The sequence below is a fragment of the Stegodyphus dumicola genome, chromosome 6 (genome assembly GCF_044657685.1).
Source record: "Stegodyphus dumicola isolate Sdum_Otavi_A_Nest chromosome 6, ASM4465768v1".
NCBI lineage: Eukaryota > Metazoa > Arthropoda > Arachnida > Araneae > Eresidae > Stegodyphus > Stegodyphus dumicola.
In genome coordinates this window covers 23,847,288-23,867,521 of record NC_140773.1, presented here as the reverse complement: position 1 = coordinate 23,867,521, position 20,234 = coordinate 23,847,288, and the positions used below count along the sequence as shown (strand labels likewise).

The window sequence follows — 20,234 nt, the reverse complement described above, 5'->3', positions numbered from 1 at the left end:
AAAGTATGATTAATTATACATAGCTGGTATACTACTGATTTACTTTTTACCATTTTATAATTATTTTCTGAAAAAACCTTTTTATTAAATCTTACATAGGAACATTTCAAATAATCAAACCTGAGAATTCATATTAATTTTTATAATGAGAAAACATCTAAAGACTTCAGTGACCTGCACTATTTTTGTAGGAAAATATTTTAATGAAATTCATGATTCTCTTAGCCCATTTCAGTTAATCCTGAACCAAGAAACCAATCACTGCCTTACATTTTTATTTACTCTGTATCATTAACATATGATCACTACAAATACTTTATATACAAATACTTATAGCTCAAATGACAGATTCATTATAATTACTAAATTTACTCACCTCTTTTTTATTAATGAAACCTGAGAGAAAATTATACAAATAATTTCATTTCTGAAGGACACCATTACATTAAGAACATAACAATAATTGTTCTCTTGAATAATCCAGGTGGCATTTTGCCTCATTTTTTCTTTTTTATCAGCCCCCTTCCTTTTTGCAGGGATTAATTCATTCCCTTCCTTTTCACTATATTCACAAATCAATCATATCATGCTATCACTGCCAGAGTCTACGTCACTTGTTCTTCAAACTACAGGTAGTGCTTCTAGGGGAATTTAAGTTAGTGCTCCTAGTGGAATACGAGGACAACAAATGCATACCAAGGTATTCATAGGACAGTAGTGTGGGATAGCATAGTAAATTCAGATAGCTTTTTTTTAATAAAATTAAATACTACTGTCTGTAAATTTCATTGGTTATTAGCATTTATGAGTTTGATTATCACCAGTTAAACCAATAAGGCGATGAAATGTTTTCAACAATAACATGCCATGGCATTGGATGATAATACTAAAAGAAAAGCAACACTCTAAAACTTTTGTAAAGTCTTTGCTGAAGATATTTCTAACATCAAAAAATATATAAAACACTGAAATACTGCAATTCAGCTATAAAATATAAATATGAATTTCTTACTGTAGTCTGGAACTGCTTTTCCTCCTTTAGACTTTATTTCTCGTACAACATTATCAGCTGCTGCGGAGCTCTTGCCCTCTCCACTCCTTGTTCCACCGAGATCATTGACTGAAAAACAAAATAATAATAAATAAAAATTTTAGTCGCACCAAATCTCTCTCACTAATATCACTAAACAGTCATTTAAAGTATTCACAACAGAGAACAACACTTAACTGATTCCAGCTCTGAAACAGATAAAAAGCAGATATCCATTTGTATACACATAAAAGTTTTATAATTACAGTACAAAGTCTTTAATTCGGACTCATCGGGACTTTGGTGATTCCGGATTAGGGGTTTTTCTGGATTATAGATCGTCAATTTAAATCTGGTAAGATGGCATGCAGAAATTATAAAATTAAAAATATGAAACCGTAATTCATGAAATAAAGAGCAATTATGATCTAAAGGGTATCAAAATTTACAAAAAAAAAAAAAAAAGCTTAATATTTATTTGTTTACTTTATTAAACATTTCTTTCAATGTAAGTTGTTTAAGTTGCTTCGTTTTATATGCTAATACTTTTTCTTTAATTCTATAAACAGACATAATTTCTTGTTTAGTTACAAAGTTCCGCTGTTCAAGTCCTGTAAGTGCTGTGCCGAGAATACCGACTAATTTGTCAATCAAAAGTTTTTCATTTTCACTAACCTCTCTGTCATTTTCTTCATGCCTTTATCCATTTTTTGCAACAATTCCACTTTTTGTTTCATTGACATCGAAACATGCTTTCACTTTGTAGATCCTTTGGCAGCTCCAAAATCGGAAACTCTTTTTGACATAATCAAAAGTTCAAGGTTACTTTCTATAAAATTGCTCCTACAGTCTGCAAAAAATAATAAGCCGGATCCAATTGTGCATGCGTTAACTCATGCACAGAAAAATTGTAGCTTTGAGGTCCAGATTATAGATCATTCCAAATTATGGACGTCTGGATTAAAGACATTGCACTGTACAGTGGTACCCCGACATACGAGTTTAATTCGTTCCATAATCTTGCTTGTATGTCCAATTGCTCGTATCTCAAAGCAATTTTCCCCACTGAAATTAACTGAAATGCCATTAATCCGTTACAGCTCCCAAAACACCACCAGTATTGTTTTGTTAAGTATTTTTGAATAAGAAAAATGCATTTACAAGAAACATTTATTTATAAATAATAAATACATATTTCGTCCCGCTTTGCTCCTTTTCACCTGCAGATCATTTAAAAAAAAACTGTCCAAGGAGGTTTTGTTTCTTCCTCCCTTTCAGGATATTGCAGAAATGAGTTAGGCAAGTTTCATTGAACATCTCCGATGTGCCACCAGTAGCAACTTTTTCGGAGTGATTTTTATCCACGAACTCTACAACTTTCTCCCACATTCCCAAGATCTCCTTTATGTCTTTTGTAGGGATAATCTCCTATACCTCTGGCTCCTTTTCAAAACTAATTTTTCGTTGAACCACCATATGCTGCTGCGAATATAGATCATGCAACTCCTCAGTTGTCAGCTCCTGAGACTGTTCCTCGACAAGTTCGTTCACATCTCTCTCATCCACATCCAGACCCATGGATTTTCCCAGAGGAACAAGTCTAGTCTGAGGTAGGAGAAACTGTTAGACGCTGCACACGACACAAACATTCGCGCACATGTTGCGGTCGTGTGCAGCAGTATAGTGTGCAATTTCTCGTATCTCAAATCTTGCTCTCATCTCAAAACCAAATATCGCTCGTTCGGCGGCTCGTATCTCAAAACACTCGTATATTGAGGTACCACTATATTTACCTTTTTCTTATATATAAATTATGAAGCTTAAAGCAAAATAAAATGATTTTTGATCAGGTATGCAAAAAATGTTTATAAAAGCAATGATTTTAAAGGGGATGCAGGGTTAAAGTAGACTGAAGGGTACCCCTTGTATTATCACAAAGTTGTTGTTTCATTTATAGTAAGAGTAGTTGAATGTTCCGTAAATATACTTTTACCTAGAATTGGGTGCTCCTTTGACTTTTTAAGTGAAAATATATTGATGTGTTCATAGACAAAGGGATTACACAATGCCACGTTTGTGAAATTCTCTACTTTGTTTTAAGTGGAAACATGTCGACATGTGCATGGATAAAGTCAAAGGAGTGGGCAATGCCTAGTTTGTGCAATTCTGCGATATTTTTTTAAGTGAAAATAGGTGAATGTATACATGGATACTGAGTTTGTGCAATTCTTTGATTTATTATTTTGTCTTTGTGTAGCGGGGAATTTTGATGCTAAAATTGGCACTATACAAAGTCAAAATAACAAGTCAAAGACTTGCACAAACTCAGTATCCATGTACCACAAAAAATCGCCATTTTTTGCCAAGGGGTATCTGTAAATATACGTTTACCGGGATGCAGTAATCAGCACTTATTACCTTGAAAATTAGGCAACTGAAATGATAATTATATTATTAAGGAGTGTTGGAATATTACATCACAAACACCTCTTTTTAAAATTAGCCAGATAAACTGGTAATATCCTGGTAAATAACCATAGGCTGCAATTCTTTTTGCAACCAATGTTTGCATAAAATATTACATAAAATGGAAAATAATTAAATGAGAAAAACTGTCCAAAAATATAAAATCTTTATATAAAATTATTCTCTTTTCAGAATCAATGTTATTAAAATATGAAATAAATCATAAGTAATAATTTGTTTAAACATAATCAATAGCTTGATATTCGTAACCTTTCATCTGGAAAGCAAATATCCTGCACTTGTCAGTAATGCTAAATCATATTTTAAAGTGACTTGTACAACTTCAGTATATTCACAAAGATGTCTTTCCTATAAATTATAATGTAATAATTATGTAACCAAAATATATTATATTTACAATATTGCATAAGAAATCAATATGTTACTAAAATAAACTGGCAAGAATATTGTAGAACATTCTCTAATTTTTCAAATCTAAAATTTTTTAAATAGTTTTAACAAAGCAGATTTCCTGATTATATGCTGTATCATTGCTAATAATTGTTACAAATTTTATTATTATATTTTAAAAAAATTCCCTGAAAACAAGCATGGTTTCAGATGATTGCAAGCTTCTGTGAATATGGTCATCTACAAAAGGTAATGTTCAATACTAATATTTATTTACATACTAAGAAATGCTGATCACTTTCAAATGTGGTCATCTAAGGAAGGTTGTAAAAACAAATTTCATTGTATGGGTATGTTATTACAAATATTTTCAAGCTACTCCATTGTAAAATTACTTCCAATTACTTCAAAACAATGGCAATATAATATAAATACCAAACTAAAGCAATATTAACAGTTACATCAATTAAACTATATTGCACTTTATTCCACTGACCAGATTATACTAGACTAGGTGACTGATCTTTACTGTACAGTACCCTTTATTTTCTATCTGAAAAAAAAATCGCCAAGTGGTATTAGTTGTTTATGAAATCTGGAAGCTTGCTGCATGAAATAGGTTTTTCGGTAATCCTAATGTTGATGCTGCCAAAACTAGTCTGGGGGGGGGGAATTGTGGTTTTTTTTTTTTTTTTTTTTTTTTTTTTTTAAGTTTTTGTCATTAAAAAGGGTTTATTTCTGTAAATATTGCCAAACATGTTGAGATAAAATGAGATTTTTAGCTATTTTTTGTAATAGTAACCTTTTATATAGACTGGGGTTTTTTATTCTTACTATTCTTTTCAATTGCTGTGTTTGGTTGCACATGTGTTGGTGTTGTATTTTGAAGTGGGTACCATCATTTGAGCATGTTTGAGGTAAGTAAGAGGATGAATGTTAATGGTTTGGATGCTATTATACGTATTCATTCACCACTAACAGCAGATGAGCTGAAACAACCATAAATTTAATTGAATTGCTTACAGGTGATGGTGTTGAGGAGATGGTGATGGGAAGCATTTGCTGTTTAATGATTTTATGTTAGGAATAGTTAATTTGTAAATGTGTATTTTTCATTATTTATTACTCTTTTTGTATTTTTGGTTATTTGTTCGTCTCTGTGTGTTAACCCTTTGCGACACGCATATTTAAAATATATTTTTATCTTTAAAAAAATGCCTTAGAATAAGTCAGATGGACTTACTTAAGTGCCTTTAAGGCTTGAAAAAAATTCTGCGCTTTTATTTTTTACGGTGGAAGGTGGGATACCGTTTGTGCCACCATGCAACTAGCATGTCTTATAGCATATTGGTGTATAGCAGGAAAAAAAAAATCATATGTGGAATGAATAAACAAAATAAAGCGTGCATTCTAAAATACAGTCAAAAGTCGTTAATCCGGACTCGTAGGGACTTCGGCGATTCCCGATTATCGATTTTTCCGGATTATAGATCATCAGTTTAAATCTCGTAAGATGGCATGCAGAAATTCTAAAATTAAAAATATGAAACCGTAATTTATGAAATAAAGAACAATTATGATCTAAAGGGTATCAAAATTTGCAAAAAGAAAAAGCTTAATATTTATTCGTTTACTTTATTAAACATTTCTTTCAATGTAAGTTGTTTAAGTTTTGCTTCGTTTCATGTGATAATACTTTCTCTTTAATTCTATTAAACAGACATAATTTCTTGTTCAGTTACAAAGTTCCGCTGTTCAAGTCCTATAATTGCTGTGTCTGAGAACACCGACTAATTTGTCAATCGAAATTTTTTCGTTTTCAATAACCTCTGTCACTTTCTTCGCTATCGGAAGCGAATTATAATGACAAGGAACTTGTTTTAAATCATATCAAAGACGGAGCATATCGAGATGAAATACTACATTTGGTAATGAATTATAAGCCAAATAAAATAAAAACATCTGTGCTGAAGATAAGGATAGTGCTGACAGATCAACTTCCAATTCATTACGCGCCCGCCGCGGCGTTCCCCCCGCCGAGCAGCGTGAAATTGATGAACAGATTTTGGATTTTAAAACATACTTTCGCTTTAGGTCCTTTACATATTAACAAATATATATCGGAAATTCTATTTGATATAATCGAAAGTTTAGCTTACTTTTATAAAATTGCTCTTACAGTCTGCAAAAAATAATACGCCGGATCCAATTCGAAAATTAAGGAACAATGCAATCATCAACATTAACTGAAATAGATAATTAGATAATTTTAGCTTATACGTCCATTATACATAAAACGCGCACGCGAAAACGTATTCTGTACTTGCGCACACTCATATGCGCAGTCGTAAAAAATTTAAGTAAAACGCCAAAGAGAACGAGCAGAAGATGTGCATATTGCAGCATATCGAAAGAAGAACGATGAACATTTTGGATGTGTGAAACATGTGAAGTGCCTCTATGCTTACAAAAGAATAAAACAACACGTTTTTCAAAGTTTCATGAAAAATTACTTTTTTCCAATTTTAATCATATATAAATGTTTTTTATTACGCGTGCGCGTAATGGTCTTACGCGCACACGTAAACGCCTATGCGCATGTGTCAACGCGGCGCATGCGCAGAAAGTTTTTAGTTTTGAGGTCCGGATTATAGATCATTCCCAATTATGGGTGTCCGAATTAACGACTTTTGACTGTATTCATAATAAACACACTAAAATGCATTTTGTACTTATTGCATATATGCATGACCTGTAAAATTTTGCATATAGTATGTATTTAATATTTTTAAATTTTAGGAACGAAAAATATTTTCTTGAATATTATTTTAAGATTAAAATTTGATACTCATACATATGATACTAAATAAAATATTAAAATTGGCACTTGATTCAAAAACATTTATATATGATTAAAATTGGAAAAAAGTCATTTTTCATGAAACTTTGAAAAACGTGTTGTTTTATTCTTTTGTAAGCATAGAGGCACTTCACATGTTTCACACATCCAAAATGTTTGTCGTTCTTCTTTCGATATGCTGCAATATGCACATCTTCTCCTGCTCGTTCTCTTTGGCGTTTTACTTACATTTTTTAGTCTCTTTTCTGGTTGTACGAACGAGTTTTTAGTTTTTATTTGAACTGGGGATTTCAGTTTTCTTTTCAGCTCTTTTTTGCCTGCAAGTGCCATTAGACCTTCTATAACTGAGAGAAGAAAATCTTTCATTGTTTTTACATCATGATCAGGTTCGCGAACAAACTTGAATAAATGTGTTTACTATACTCGCATCTAAAAAGTAAAAAAAAAATCATGTGCCACCATTTCTTGCTTTTGCGGTCTATTTCGTATAGTCCTTTCAGTTGATCAATCAGTCGACATATCCCATATTCTTATTGTATGAAATAATGCTGTTTGGGCACAGTACCTTTTTTTTTTTTTTTTTTTTTTTTTTTTTTTTTTTTTTTTGTCTTTCCATCTTGTTCTTTTCTATTAATTTCTTTCATTTCAGTTGCCTTTTCCAAGCAAGATAGGATAGAAACGGATCTTTTTTTATCCTTCCATTTTATGCGATAAATTGAATCATCGCTAACTGAAAAATCTATATATTCTCTTGACATAAATTTGTTTTCTAAATTTTTGGGTAGATACTTCCGATCCATATTTACAGTGCCACACGCATAGATGGGTTTGTGTCTTTAAAAAGCAAAACAAATTATAACTACTTCCATTTCTTCTTCAGCAATAACTTCAACCTCAGTTATTCTCTCCTGGATTTCAATTTCATCTGAATCAGAACTGACATCTGAAGCATTTGAGTCGCAATCGGATGGCAATTCAGCAAAAAGATCCAAAGCTTCCTGAGTTGTTAATTTTTTCTAGACATTTTAGCGCATCAGAGCATACAACGGATGTAAAAGCACGCGCAATCACAAAAAAAGTAGATGCAAAAAAGAAAAGAAAAAATAATCGTGAGTGCTGCCATCTATTGAGCGGAAATTCAAGTGTGTGGTGGGACAAATTTTAACCCACTTATTTCAACTGCAAAATTAATGTTATAAAATATTGAATCCAATTAAGATTTTTGAAAATAAAATACCTTTGAATATTAAAAAGAATCATACATATCATAAATTGTATACCAAAATTTTTTAAATATTGAAAAATGCGAGATACATGGATATCACTCTTGTGATCCTATTTTGAATATTTTTTGCTTATAAACTTAAGCCCTGGTATAGTAATAACATCTACTGAGAAAAATTATAACTAAAATAGATTATTTTTAAAAGATTAGAAAATTTCTAGCGGAAATTGCTAACTGAGAAAATAAATATTAATTAGGTGGGGCATATATTGACCCACCATGCCGCAAAGGGTTAAGACAGTGGCGAATTTTTTCTGGTTAACACGATAGTTTTAACTTTGTTTCAGCTTCTTGACTTTGTTTAAGTGAAAATAGATCAATGTCCACATGGACAAAGTTAAGGCAGTGCACAATGCCTAATTTGTGCTTCAACAAAAATTAATTTTCCCTTCATAAAAAAAAAAAAAAAAAAAAAAAAAAAAACCACTGCTACATCATTTTTCAACTTGTAAATACATCATTGTCACCACGTACAAACTGCTAAACTATTCTGATAAAATTTTAAATAAGGCTTGCTCATGAGCCAAGAAATATAAAATATAAAACAATAAAAAGGTATTCTTACAATATATGAAAAAGGGAAAAAAACATGAAAACTTCCATTTAACCAGCCTGATCACTGACATTCAAACTCAGGTCAAACTATTAGTATTCTTATTGCTTGGCCACTGGCGAACCATTACTGAATAAAATCAGGTACTTTTCTGGACTAGAAATTGGGTTATTTCTAGACTACTGATTAGAAATAAAACTGAGTACTTAAAATTAGGTACATTTTGTTGTGGTTTTTAATTATAAGCAATTTTCAGCAGATGTCAAATGATGGTACTATGCTTGGATCTCAGTATGTGTTTGACATCTCTTTTACAGTTAACAAGATGTGTGTCAGGTGCATAATGGACTGTACCTAAGACTGATAAAAGTCTAAAAGTCACATCTAAAAGTCTTAAATAAATTGAAATTAACATAATATTTGAGTGCTTTTTCATTACATGACCACAATCTAACTTTTCCACTATGTGCTCACTTACTAAACCAATTCTTTTATTGTTGAAAGTAGCCTATAATTTTCATAAAGTGCCAAAAAATAAATACTGTACAAAACATATGACATCAAAAGATTAAATAACTATTATTTGTTGACACAAATTTCATTGGCTTTCTTAAAAGTCAATGTTGATATATGGCACAAAAGTGTTTAGCTATCGCTTTGATAATAGAGTTGAGTAAATCTTTTTTGTTCATTTTTTGTTTCTTTCACAAGCCAATTCTGTTAAATATGATGATAAATGTTGTGGTGTGGTGTGATGTTGCTGTTTATTCCTTCTTTTGGTTGCCCCCAGATGCACTCTACAGTCTGTAGATGAACACTAGTTTCTTGGTCTACAATACAAATACTGAATTTTTGATTTAATTTGAAGTAGGAAAAGCCAACCTTCATAAGTCTGTCCATCTTGTATTCCTTCCAACAAGGGAAGCAGATAATGAACCTTTTGTTAATATATTTTAGTAAACACTCTGCCCCTCTATTTGGAACAGCAATAAGGAACGTTTCTTTTGTATCGCATCAAATTCCTCCAAAAACACATTATGGAAGGATAATATGGCCCCCGTTATTATTCCATAGTGATAAGACTTTCATGACAATTTGCCCTGGTCCTCCTCCTACCTTTTTGACAAATGCAAAATTCCCATAGATAATGATTCCAGTCAATGACTTTGTGATTGTGTGACATATGAAGTTCTTTCTCACAAATTAAGATGGATGTCACTGCAATCGACTATAAATAAACTAATCTGATGGCAGTTGTAAAGGGGAGATGAGAATTCTCAAACCAATTATCTTTTCTGATGTTAATTTGATTCTTACAAGCACAGCATCCTCGCCTAACCTTGCCTTTTTTTTTTTTTTTTTTTTTTTTTTTTTTTTTTTTTTTATAAATACAATCATATTACTTACACAAAAAGAAGCATTATTACAGCGAGGAACTTTGAAATCCAGAGCAAAATCAAAAAAAGATGGCCACTAAAAATAACAAATTAAGATGTTTACAGGTTGCTTATGATTTTTTTTTTCATTTCTCCGCACATAATGCGTTATTTATTTAGATTACTGGCACATAAAGGAAAAGTTACATTGCTGCCATGAATGGAAAAATACCGATGTTTCTTATATGTTTTATCTTTTACAGCACTTTTAAGATAAAAATTATTATTAATTATTTATAAACAAAGGATCTTTTCAGTTTCAGAACGTCACACACAAAAACATTTTTTTAAATAAAGATGTGTGTGCTAACTTGATATTTCCAACAAGAAAACATACTTTCATCATTAACTAATTTTAAATGAGGTAAATGTTTTCTTACATATGATACACATAATTTATTTACTTTAATAAAGAAAGAAAAAAAAGATGATACATTTTTAACTGGGTTAGAGTAGATTTAAGGATGGATTACTGCTAAGCTGTCGTTTCATTTATTGCCTAGTTGTTGTTTCATTTATCACGAAGTTGTTTCATTTATGGTAACCTGAGTAGTTGAATGCTGTGGAAAACCCTATTATGATGTAATCGATTGTGTGATTGTGGTGAATTTGAACGATGAAATAAGAAGTGCGTTGTTATTTTGTGGTTTACATGGTAAAATGGATGAATGTGGTAAGATTAATTTGAAGTTTCTGTACAATTTGAAACAAAAGGGAAAAAAGCATTAATTGACTGGTGTGTAAATAAAGGTTTACTTAGTATCCATTATAAGTGTCCTGTTTATAGGAAATGCGTATGGTCAAACGGTCGGAGGATACTGGCACTATGGAGGATATTTTTTACTCTTATTTTTGTGAATTTATGTGGCGACGCTAGTATACAGATTCTAGTTCAGATAATTTTAGGAAGTTTTTGGATGCTGTTAAGGAATTTTGTTTGACGACACAGAAATTTGTAAATAAGGTAAGTGGATATTTCCTTTGTGTAATACTAAGATGAATTTCCTTTTTTATCTTATTTCATTGTTTAATTTAACATGTAGTTTACTGAGATTTTTTTTTTTTCCCCCAAAGTCAAGGGAGTGCACAATGCCTAGTTTGTAAAATACTCTGTTCTTTTTTTCTTTTCTTTTTTTTTTTTTTTTTTTTTTTTTTTTGGTGAAAATAGGTCAATGTGTAAATGGATACCGAGGTTGTGCAGTTCTTTGTCTTGTTACTTTGGATTTTTGTAGCGGTGATTTTTGTACAAAAATTGCCATTACACAAAGCCAAAGAAGTGCACAAACTCTGTGTCCATGTACTGCCAAAAATCGCCAATTATCGCCAAGGGGCACCCATATATATATTTTTACCTTTTACTCATATTTACTATAAAAACAAGAACTTATAAGAAAAACATATTTAACCTAAAATGTTCAACAAGCGATACTGGCATACACATGCTGTAGAAAATCATTTGACATGGAATGTCCTATTACAGAAAAGATTTTGTTTTAAAAATTACCCTATTTTTAGCATTCAAAGTCTGTCACTTAAAATTATTAAAAAAAAAAAGTATTTCACATGAATGAAATCTTAAATATTGCTTGGATCATTAATATGCAAACAGAACAGTCAGCATTCAAATCTCCTGGTATGTCATAAATGTCAAATCATATACAGTATTTGACGGCATATAAGACGCACTGGCATACAAGATGCACCCTTACTTAAGACGGCCACACACAAGGGAAAAAAGTTTCAATAGCGTGGTTTCTTTTAGTTCTCACCTTTCATAAAAGCCAAATAAACAATTATTGAATGCAATTACCTTCACGTATAAGACTGTATCCTTCACGTATAAGACGCAGGTAACTTTTTTGAGACCAAATTTAGGAAAAAAAGGTGTGTCTTATATGCCGTCAAATACGATATATATATATAGATATATATGCAAAAAAATAAGTTCAACTTTATTATTAATGTATCAAATCTCATTACAGAAAATTTATAATTCTTTAGAATACTGATGAATTCAAACTCTAAAGCATGCATTATAAACAAATAAATAAATATGACATACCCACAACAGCAGCTCCTCTTTCAGCTAGGAGTAAAGCATATTCTCTCCCCAAGCCTAAATTGTATAAAAATGAATTTTGTCAAAAAAATCATGAAAAATACGAGAGTTACATAAAAGAAATGTACATTTCCCAAAATAGTCAAAGTACAAGAAATAATTAGTTCCTTCAGATAATTTTTAAGAGTGAGTGATTTGTAAGCAATTATTGTACAGTACAAAGTCTTTAATCTGGACGTCCATAATCCAGAATGATCTATAATCTGGACCTCAAAGCTACAAACTTTCTACGCATGCGTAGCGTTTACGCATGCAATTAATACCTTTACGCATGCGCGTTTAATGTATACCAGATGGTATAAGCTAGGCTAAAATTATGTAATTATCTATTTCGGTTAATGTTGCAGATTGCATTCTTCCTTAATCTTCTGATTGAATATGGCTTATTATTTTCTGCAGATTGTTAGAGCAATTTTATAAAAAGTAAACTTGAACTTTCGATAATGTCAAAAAGAGTTTTCGATTCTGGAGCTGCCAAAGGATCTACAAAGCAAAAGCATGTTTCGATGTCCATCAAACAAAAAATGGATAAAGACATGAAGAAAGTATACAGATAGGTATACAGATATGAAGAAAGATACAGATAGGTTAGTGAAAAGCGAAAAAATTTCGATTGACAAGTTAGTCGGTATTCTCGGCACAGCAATTACAGGACTGGAACAGCGGAACTTTGTAATTGAACAAGAAATTATGTCAGTTTATAGAATTAAAGAGAAAGTATTAGCACATAAAACAAAGCAACTTAAACAACTTACATTGAAAGAAATGTTTAATAAAGTAAACAAATAAATATTAAGCTTTTTTTTTTTTTTTTTGTAAATTTTGATACGCCTTTAGATTATAATTGCTCTTTATTTCATAAATTACGGTTTCATATTTTTAATTTTATAATTTCTGTATGCCATCTTACCAGATTTAAATTGATGACCTATAATACGGAAAAACCCCTAGTACGGAATCGCCAAAGTCCTGACGAGTCCAGATTAAAGACTTTGTACTGTACAGTGGAACCTCGAGATACGAGCACCAGTGAAAAGTATGAGCAGTGAAAGTATGAGCGAAAAATTCATCTCTAAATACGAGCACTGACTCAAGTAATGAGCAACAAGCCAGGCTGTTGGTATGTATGGCGGTATTTCCTGATTTGGCTTGACTCGGGGGAATTTCTCGTCAGATCAATCAGTGTTCTTTGATCTACGTGTTTGTGTGCTTGTGGGTTAATTGTTTTTTACATTTAATGTGGAAATAATTATTTGACGATGCCTGCAAGGAAGATTGTTGCCTCGGAGAGTGCTGGAAATAAAAAGAAGGAAGCCATGGCCATTGAAATTAAGAAAGAAATCATAGATAAACCTAAGTGTGATGTAAGAGTGACAGAATTGGCAAGGACTTTATGGCCGTTCAACATTGACAATCTGCACTATTCTGAAGAAGAAGGAAGAAATTAAGAAATCTGATGTGGCCAAAGAAGTTACCATTACTTCAAAACATTGTCCGAAACTCATAGAAGGTGTTGGGAAGCCGTTGGTGCGGATTAAAAAGAAGCAGTTAAAAGGCGATTCGGTGTTGGAAGCCATCATAAAGGTAAATTATGGTTATATTATTTACCAGTGTTATTTATTAGAAAAAATTGATTTTTATGTTGATATTTTTGGGGGTGCAGAACAGATTAACTGGATTCCCATTATTTTCAATGAGAAAGGTTGTTTCTAGATACGAGAAATTCCCTATACAAGCTCATTGCTGGAATGAATTAAACTCATATCTCGAGGTTCCACTGTACTTAAAACTTCTTATATAGTCCTATATCTCTTAAATCAGTATTTCATAATTCACCAACCATTTTTTTCTTTTGCTTACATGTTATCTGGGCTAATCTTTGGAATATGGTAACAGGTAGTTTGGCGACATTTTGGTAAGGCGATAAAGGTTACTAGCTAGGACTTTAGCAGTGTACATGGATAAAGTCAAGAGTGTGTGCAATGCCATTTTTGTGCAATTCTGGGATGTTTTTTTAAGTGAAAATAGGTCAACGTGTACATGGATACCGTGTATGTGCAATTCTTAAAAATGCGGCAAGCAGTGGGCGATTCTGCACTTTCTCCCAATTTCGCACCTGATCTTCGTCATGATTAAGCACTTTTGTTCCATAAAAGTTCTAGCATAAGCGTAATTTGGCTAGCAGATTGTTGAAAAAAATGTTGAGTAAAAATTAAAAAATGATAAAAACATGCCTTTACTTCGTGAAAACGAAATGCGTCCAAAAAAAAAACTAGCAGGTTGCTGTTGCAGGTTAGTCGCCAAAGTTTTGCCAAAAATCGTCATGTTACCATAATCCGAAGATTAACTGTTATTTGTTTTCGAATATCATTCGTTGTTTTTAAAATTCTGTATTTTTAAATGGTGAAAACAGAATCTGTGTGTCACTTTCATTAGGTTGAAGGTTGGAATTAAACATTTTGGCGTGATAGTAATCATGGTTAAAAGGTATAATTTAGGACATTTTTAAATTGGAATGAAAGGGGAAAGTCTATGTTACAGTAGTGCACAGGAATGGGTTCACTTGCAAATAAAAATGAATATTCTGGGTGCAATGGCAAGATGCATTTATTCGATAGCCATACGAAATGCTTTCTTAAGAGTGATGTCGAGTTTGTGCAATTCTGATGGTTATTTTTAACTGAAAATAGATCACTCACAGGAGAAAAAAATACAGAAGGATTTCCCAAAAAAGTATTTCATCTTTTTAATGTATCGTACAACTCTTATTTTATAATTAAATATTTGGCTAATCTTTGGAACATGGTAACAGGTAGTTTGGCGACATTTTGGTAGGCGATAAAGGTTACTACCTAGGACTTTGCGAATAATGTGAGAAGTACTCAGTTCCGATTATGCATTATTTTGTGCGAGGGAAATGAGAGATCATGAGATATGTCATGTGACATTAATGGACGAATTACAGTTCTTTAATCGGAAAAAGGGGGAAATTTGGGAAAATATCTGCAGTACTATAGTATTTTGTATTAAGCTTCATTGTGTGTTGTGTGAAAGAGTGTTGTTTAATTTTTGGATCGCATGGCGCTATCTAAAATGAATTCTAAATTTTTAATGCACTTATCTGATAATCCAAAAGAATTGGTTGAATGGTGTACGAGTGTAGGATTAATTGCGGATAAGTATGAATGTCCAACATGTGGGAATGAAATGAGATTGTGTGAAAGGAAGGATATTACAGATAAGTTTGAATGGTGGTGCAAGAAATCTGGTGAAAATGGACATTTTGTGATCCGCTATGCACTCAAGATTCTGTAGAAGATTAGGTAAGTTAGTATTTTTAATCATTTGAGGATATTATTTTTATGCATTATTCTAAATGTAAGGAGTAAATAAATTAATATGGTATTATGGGAAAATAGTTATTAGCAATGATTTAGTATAAAATAATTAGGATTGTAAGCTAATTTTTATTATTAATTTAATGTATGTGGTTATTTATATTTTAAGTAGTGTTTTTTAATTTAATCATATTTTAATTTAATGATCGTAATTTTGTGAGTTATATGTTTGTAGTATTTTGGAATACATTTGAGGAGAAGTAATTGTTTATGGAAAGAATTTAAATATTTGACACTAAGTATTTGGAACCATTTTTAATGTTTGCGTTATAAACTCGTTGGTGACGTTTGTAATAGATAATTTAGAGGGAAAAGTTTTGGGATATCTTATTTATTTTACACGTGCGAATATTCCATCCTTGGAAAGGGTATATACTTTTTCGCGATCAGGTAATTTCATATATGTCCTTTTTACCGAATTTAAAGATTCACAAAATTTTTATGCATTTTCGTGAAATTTTTCTAATTTATGAGAAAAAAAGCAGTGTACATGGATATAGTGAAGAGTGTGCGCAATGCCATTTTTGTGCAATTCTGGGATGTTTCTTTAAGTAAAAATAAGTCGATGTGTACATGGTTTAATTATATTTTAATTAAATGATAGTTATTTTGTGAATTATATGTTTGTAGCAGTTTGGTATACGTTTCAGTGGAAGTAAACGTGCATGGAAATAATTTAAATATTATAATATTTAAATTAACTAAGTATTTGCAACCATTTTTAATGTTTGCGTTATAAATTCGTTGGTGACGTTAATAATAGATAATTTAGAGGTAAAAGTTTTTGGATATATTATTTATTTTATACGTGGAAATGTTCATCCTTGGAAAGGGTATATATTTTTTCGCAATCAGGTAATTTCATATATTTGCTTTTTACCGAATTTAAAGATTCACAAAATTTTCACGCATTTTCGTGAAATTTTTCTAATTTATGAGAAAAAAGCAGTGTACATGGATATAGTGAAGAGTGTGCACAATGCCATTTTTGTGCAATTCTGGGATGTTTTTTTAAGTAAAAATAAGTCGACGTGTACATGGTTACTGTGTATGTGCGATTCTGAAAATCGCGGCAAGGAGTCTGCGATTCTGCACTTTTTCCCAATTTTGCAGTTAATATTTATCTTGATTAAGCAGTTTTGTTCCATAAAATTTCTAGCATAAGTGTCATTCGGCTAGCAGATTGTTGGAAAAAGTGTTGAGTAAATAAAAAGAAAAGAAACATGTCTTTACTTCATGAAGACAAAATGGCGGCCAAAAAAAAATAGAGGGTTGCTGTAGCAGAGATGGTCGCCAAATTTTTGCCAAAAAATTGCCAAGTTACCATAATCCAAAGATTAACCAAATATTTTTAATTGCTGTGTATTTCTTTTAAAAAAGTATATTTTCTATTTTTTTTAAAAAAACATTTTCTTTCAATATGCTGATAATGTTTGTTGCCTTTGACAATAAATAGCAACAGTTTGGCGACCTTTTTAAGAAAAGTTGCCAAAATTAACAATTTGCATCCAATAAGTAACTTATATCACAAATTAGAATACTTGAACAAATATAAAAGAATATAAAGCATTTTAGCAACATGCCAATTTTAAAAAATCAGCAATTTGAAATTCATACATTTATGATTTTTATTGTAGAAAAAAATTATAAATGTATAGTAATTTAGTAGAAAAAAATAAAAGAAAAACAGCAATTTCTCATAAAAAACATTTTTTTCTTACTAAAATACGAATGTCTTGGTGGATCCATAATTTTATCAATATAATATTTTCATATTAACGGTAAGTTTAAAACTGCAAAATAACATTCACGTGTAATGCTAGACATTATCTTCCGAGAGTAATTCTATAGAAGCCCATATGTTGAAAATATGCACATAATCACTGCAGTTCACTGATACAAAATTGTGCTAATCTTTGGAATATGGTAACAGGTAGTTTGGCGACATTTTGGTAAGGCGATAAAGGTTACTAGCTAGGACTTTAGCAGTGTACATGGATAAAGTCAAGAGTGTGCGCAATGCCATTTTTGTACAATTCTGGAATGTTTTTTGAAGTGAAAATAGGTCGACGTGTACATGGATACTGTGTATGTGCAATTCTTAAAAACGCGGCAAGCAGTGGGTGATCTGCACTTTCTCCCAATTTTGCACCTAATCTTCGTCATGATTAAGCACTTTTGTTCCATAAAAGTTCTAGTATAAGCGTAATTCGGCTAGCAGATTGTTGGAAAAAAAATGCCTTTACTTCGTGAAAACAAAATGGCGTCCAAAAAAAAACTAGCAGGTTGCTGTAGCAGGGTTGGTCGCCAAATTTTCGCCAAAAAATCGCCACGTTACCATAATTTGAAGATTAACGCAAAATTGTATAGTGCAACTAATATTTTTCAACTAATATAATAAATATCAAAACTGTAAAACCTATAATAGTTCTTGAAGAATAACAAATTATACTATACTGTAAGGACAAACACAACAGAATTCAATGTAAACTCAAACCTATAAAATCTGAGCTCAAACTATTTAAACAGTAATTATTCCATATTCTTTTCACCAATATAAACTGAATCCAAAGAAAGTATATACTGTTTAGGAACTGTAACAAGTAATAAAAATTAGTTTATTAATCCAATAGGTAACTGTTATATATTTTTAAAAAATATCGAAAATACAAAGCTGTTATGAACTTGAAGTAACAGGAGAAAAAATTTCATGAAAAGAAAAAAGAAAAATTTTGTGAACCTCATTAAGTGCAATATATCGATAAATGCTGCATAAACCTTCCAAAGTCCTACATTCTTCAAGATCAAATATGTATAACTATGTAAAAATGTCGTGCAATTGAAACAAAACTTGAATGAGATTTTACATTCATAAGTATTGAAAACTGCGTTAAAAATTTAATGTACACACACATAGCCATTTCATATATTTGTACATATACAGACTATTAACATCATATTTTTATAACATATTTTATAAAACGAAGATCAAGTTTCGTTTCATTCAAATGGAATTAATGCTGTTATATTAGGTTGCATTTTCATAAATTCAAAAAAGTAAAGAATAAGATGAAATGGTGAAAATAGAAGGTTGTACATGACTATGAATGAAGGTAACCTTTCAGGAAGAACACTTTACCCTACCTAAAGTAATGTAAATACTTCCAATATGATTTGCATTTGTTACTTAAAATAAATTATTAAAATGATCAGAGAAACACTTCATTCAAGCAATAACTATTAACATATATTTGTAACATGCATATAACTCAAAAGTTTACAAAAAAAGGACGAAAACGGAATTGACTGTTTCGTTATTCTCAATACGCCTGTGAAAAGCCGCCATTTTTATTTATAAAAACAGCAATATTTACACGTTACACACAATTTAAAAACATATTTACACCGATCACATTTTTTATGAATGTATATTTCATTTCGCCCTCTTTTTTTTTTTTTTTTTTTTTTCTTTTTTTTTGGTACTATGAGCATTGTGATGCAACAGAGACGTTATTTCCTGGTTAAAGATTTTAATGTGAAGTCCAAACTCGCCCTTAAAAAAAGTTTCTAATTTAGCATTTATGATTAATATTTTAATACTCTAAACTCACCGCCTCCAGCACCAGTTACTATTGCAACTCTTCCTGTAAAACGCAAAGGTCCTGTCACAGCAGCCATCGCCTAGCAAGGTTAAGGAAAACTAAAACTGTGAGGTTACAATGTGTACCCGGAGGCAAAACTAGATAATCAAGGAAACGAAATATTGATAATGACAGGAGATATGCATATGTCACGTGGCCAATTGCGCAAGTTAGCATAAACTTCGGTTATTAATCGCTTCTACAAAATGGGAGTAAGCATCGATAATCTGAAGATAAGTGTCTTTTATCTTTTTGTGTTGGCTGAGATTTCAGCCCAGGTTTATACAAATAAACGAGTTAAATGTACTCTACATAAACGTGTCAAATTCGGAACTCAGAAGCAGACAACTCGCATTGTTGCCATACGTTTTGTGAGAAATGGACTATGCTTGCCGCAATTTTTTGTTGTTTCTGTTTATCATTTTTAAAATAATGAGAAGAGTATTTAATACGTGCTTCACTTGTAGGCACTACATAAAAAAAAGGATATGGCATTTAAGTTTGATCAACAGCACTGGAGTAAAACTAAAAATGAGAAGATTATGCGCTGGCAGTTAGAACTTCCTTTTATCAAATTTAATATTATATGTCGCACTGGAATTAAAATGAAACTGCAGACACTTTATAACGAATAAATGCAGCTATAAAACCTCAAATAGACCTAAATTCACTACATAATGAACTTTATCATCGCAGAATAACTCGAATGTATCACTGGATAAGAACTAAAAATTTGCATTTTTGACTAATATAAATTAGAAAAACTGTTAATTCTTGATACTGCTGTGAAGTAAAACTTCGCTTCTGGTAGATGTGAAAGAAACTTAATTAAAGCAACTGCACCTTTTGAACGACAAAAATCTAGATTTCGAAGATTTTTTGCCTACAGCTTCCAGGAACCGGTTCCTTCTTACTATTGTGCACGAGTTTTCAAGATTCTTATTTGCCTCTGTCCGGATATGTCATCTGCTACTGTTATTGCTCATTCGAAAAATATTTCCTCAATTTTTAGAATGCAAGCCTATATACATTCTG

At 31.3% G+C, this 20,234-nt stretch overlaps 1 protein-coding gene across 2 annotated transcripts in view; it reads right to left on the bottom strand.

The window, feature by feature from the left end:
* Nucleotides 1–19,505, bottom strand: part of Mfe2 (peroxisomal Multifunctional enzyme type 2) — a 140,757-nt gene extending 121,252 nt beyond the window's left edge. The window contains exons 1-3 of one of the 2 annotated variants that reach the window (XM_085818182.1): nt 19,170–19,505; nt 12,104–12,157; nt 1,013–1,120 (exon numbers count right to left, since the gene is read on the bottom strand). In XM_085818182.1, the coding sequence (XP_085674308.1) occupies nt 1,013–1,120; nt 12,104–12,157; nt 19,170–19,236 (229 nt within the window). In that variant the 5' untranslated portion in view covers nt 19,237–19,505. The remainder of the gene's footprint in view (nt 1–1,012; nt 1,121–12,103; nt 12,158–19,169) is intronic. The other variant, XM_085818183.1, reaches the window with a different exon arrangement.
* Between the last annotated feature and the right edge of the window lie 729 nt (nt 19,506–20,234).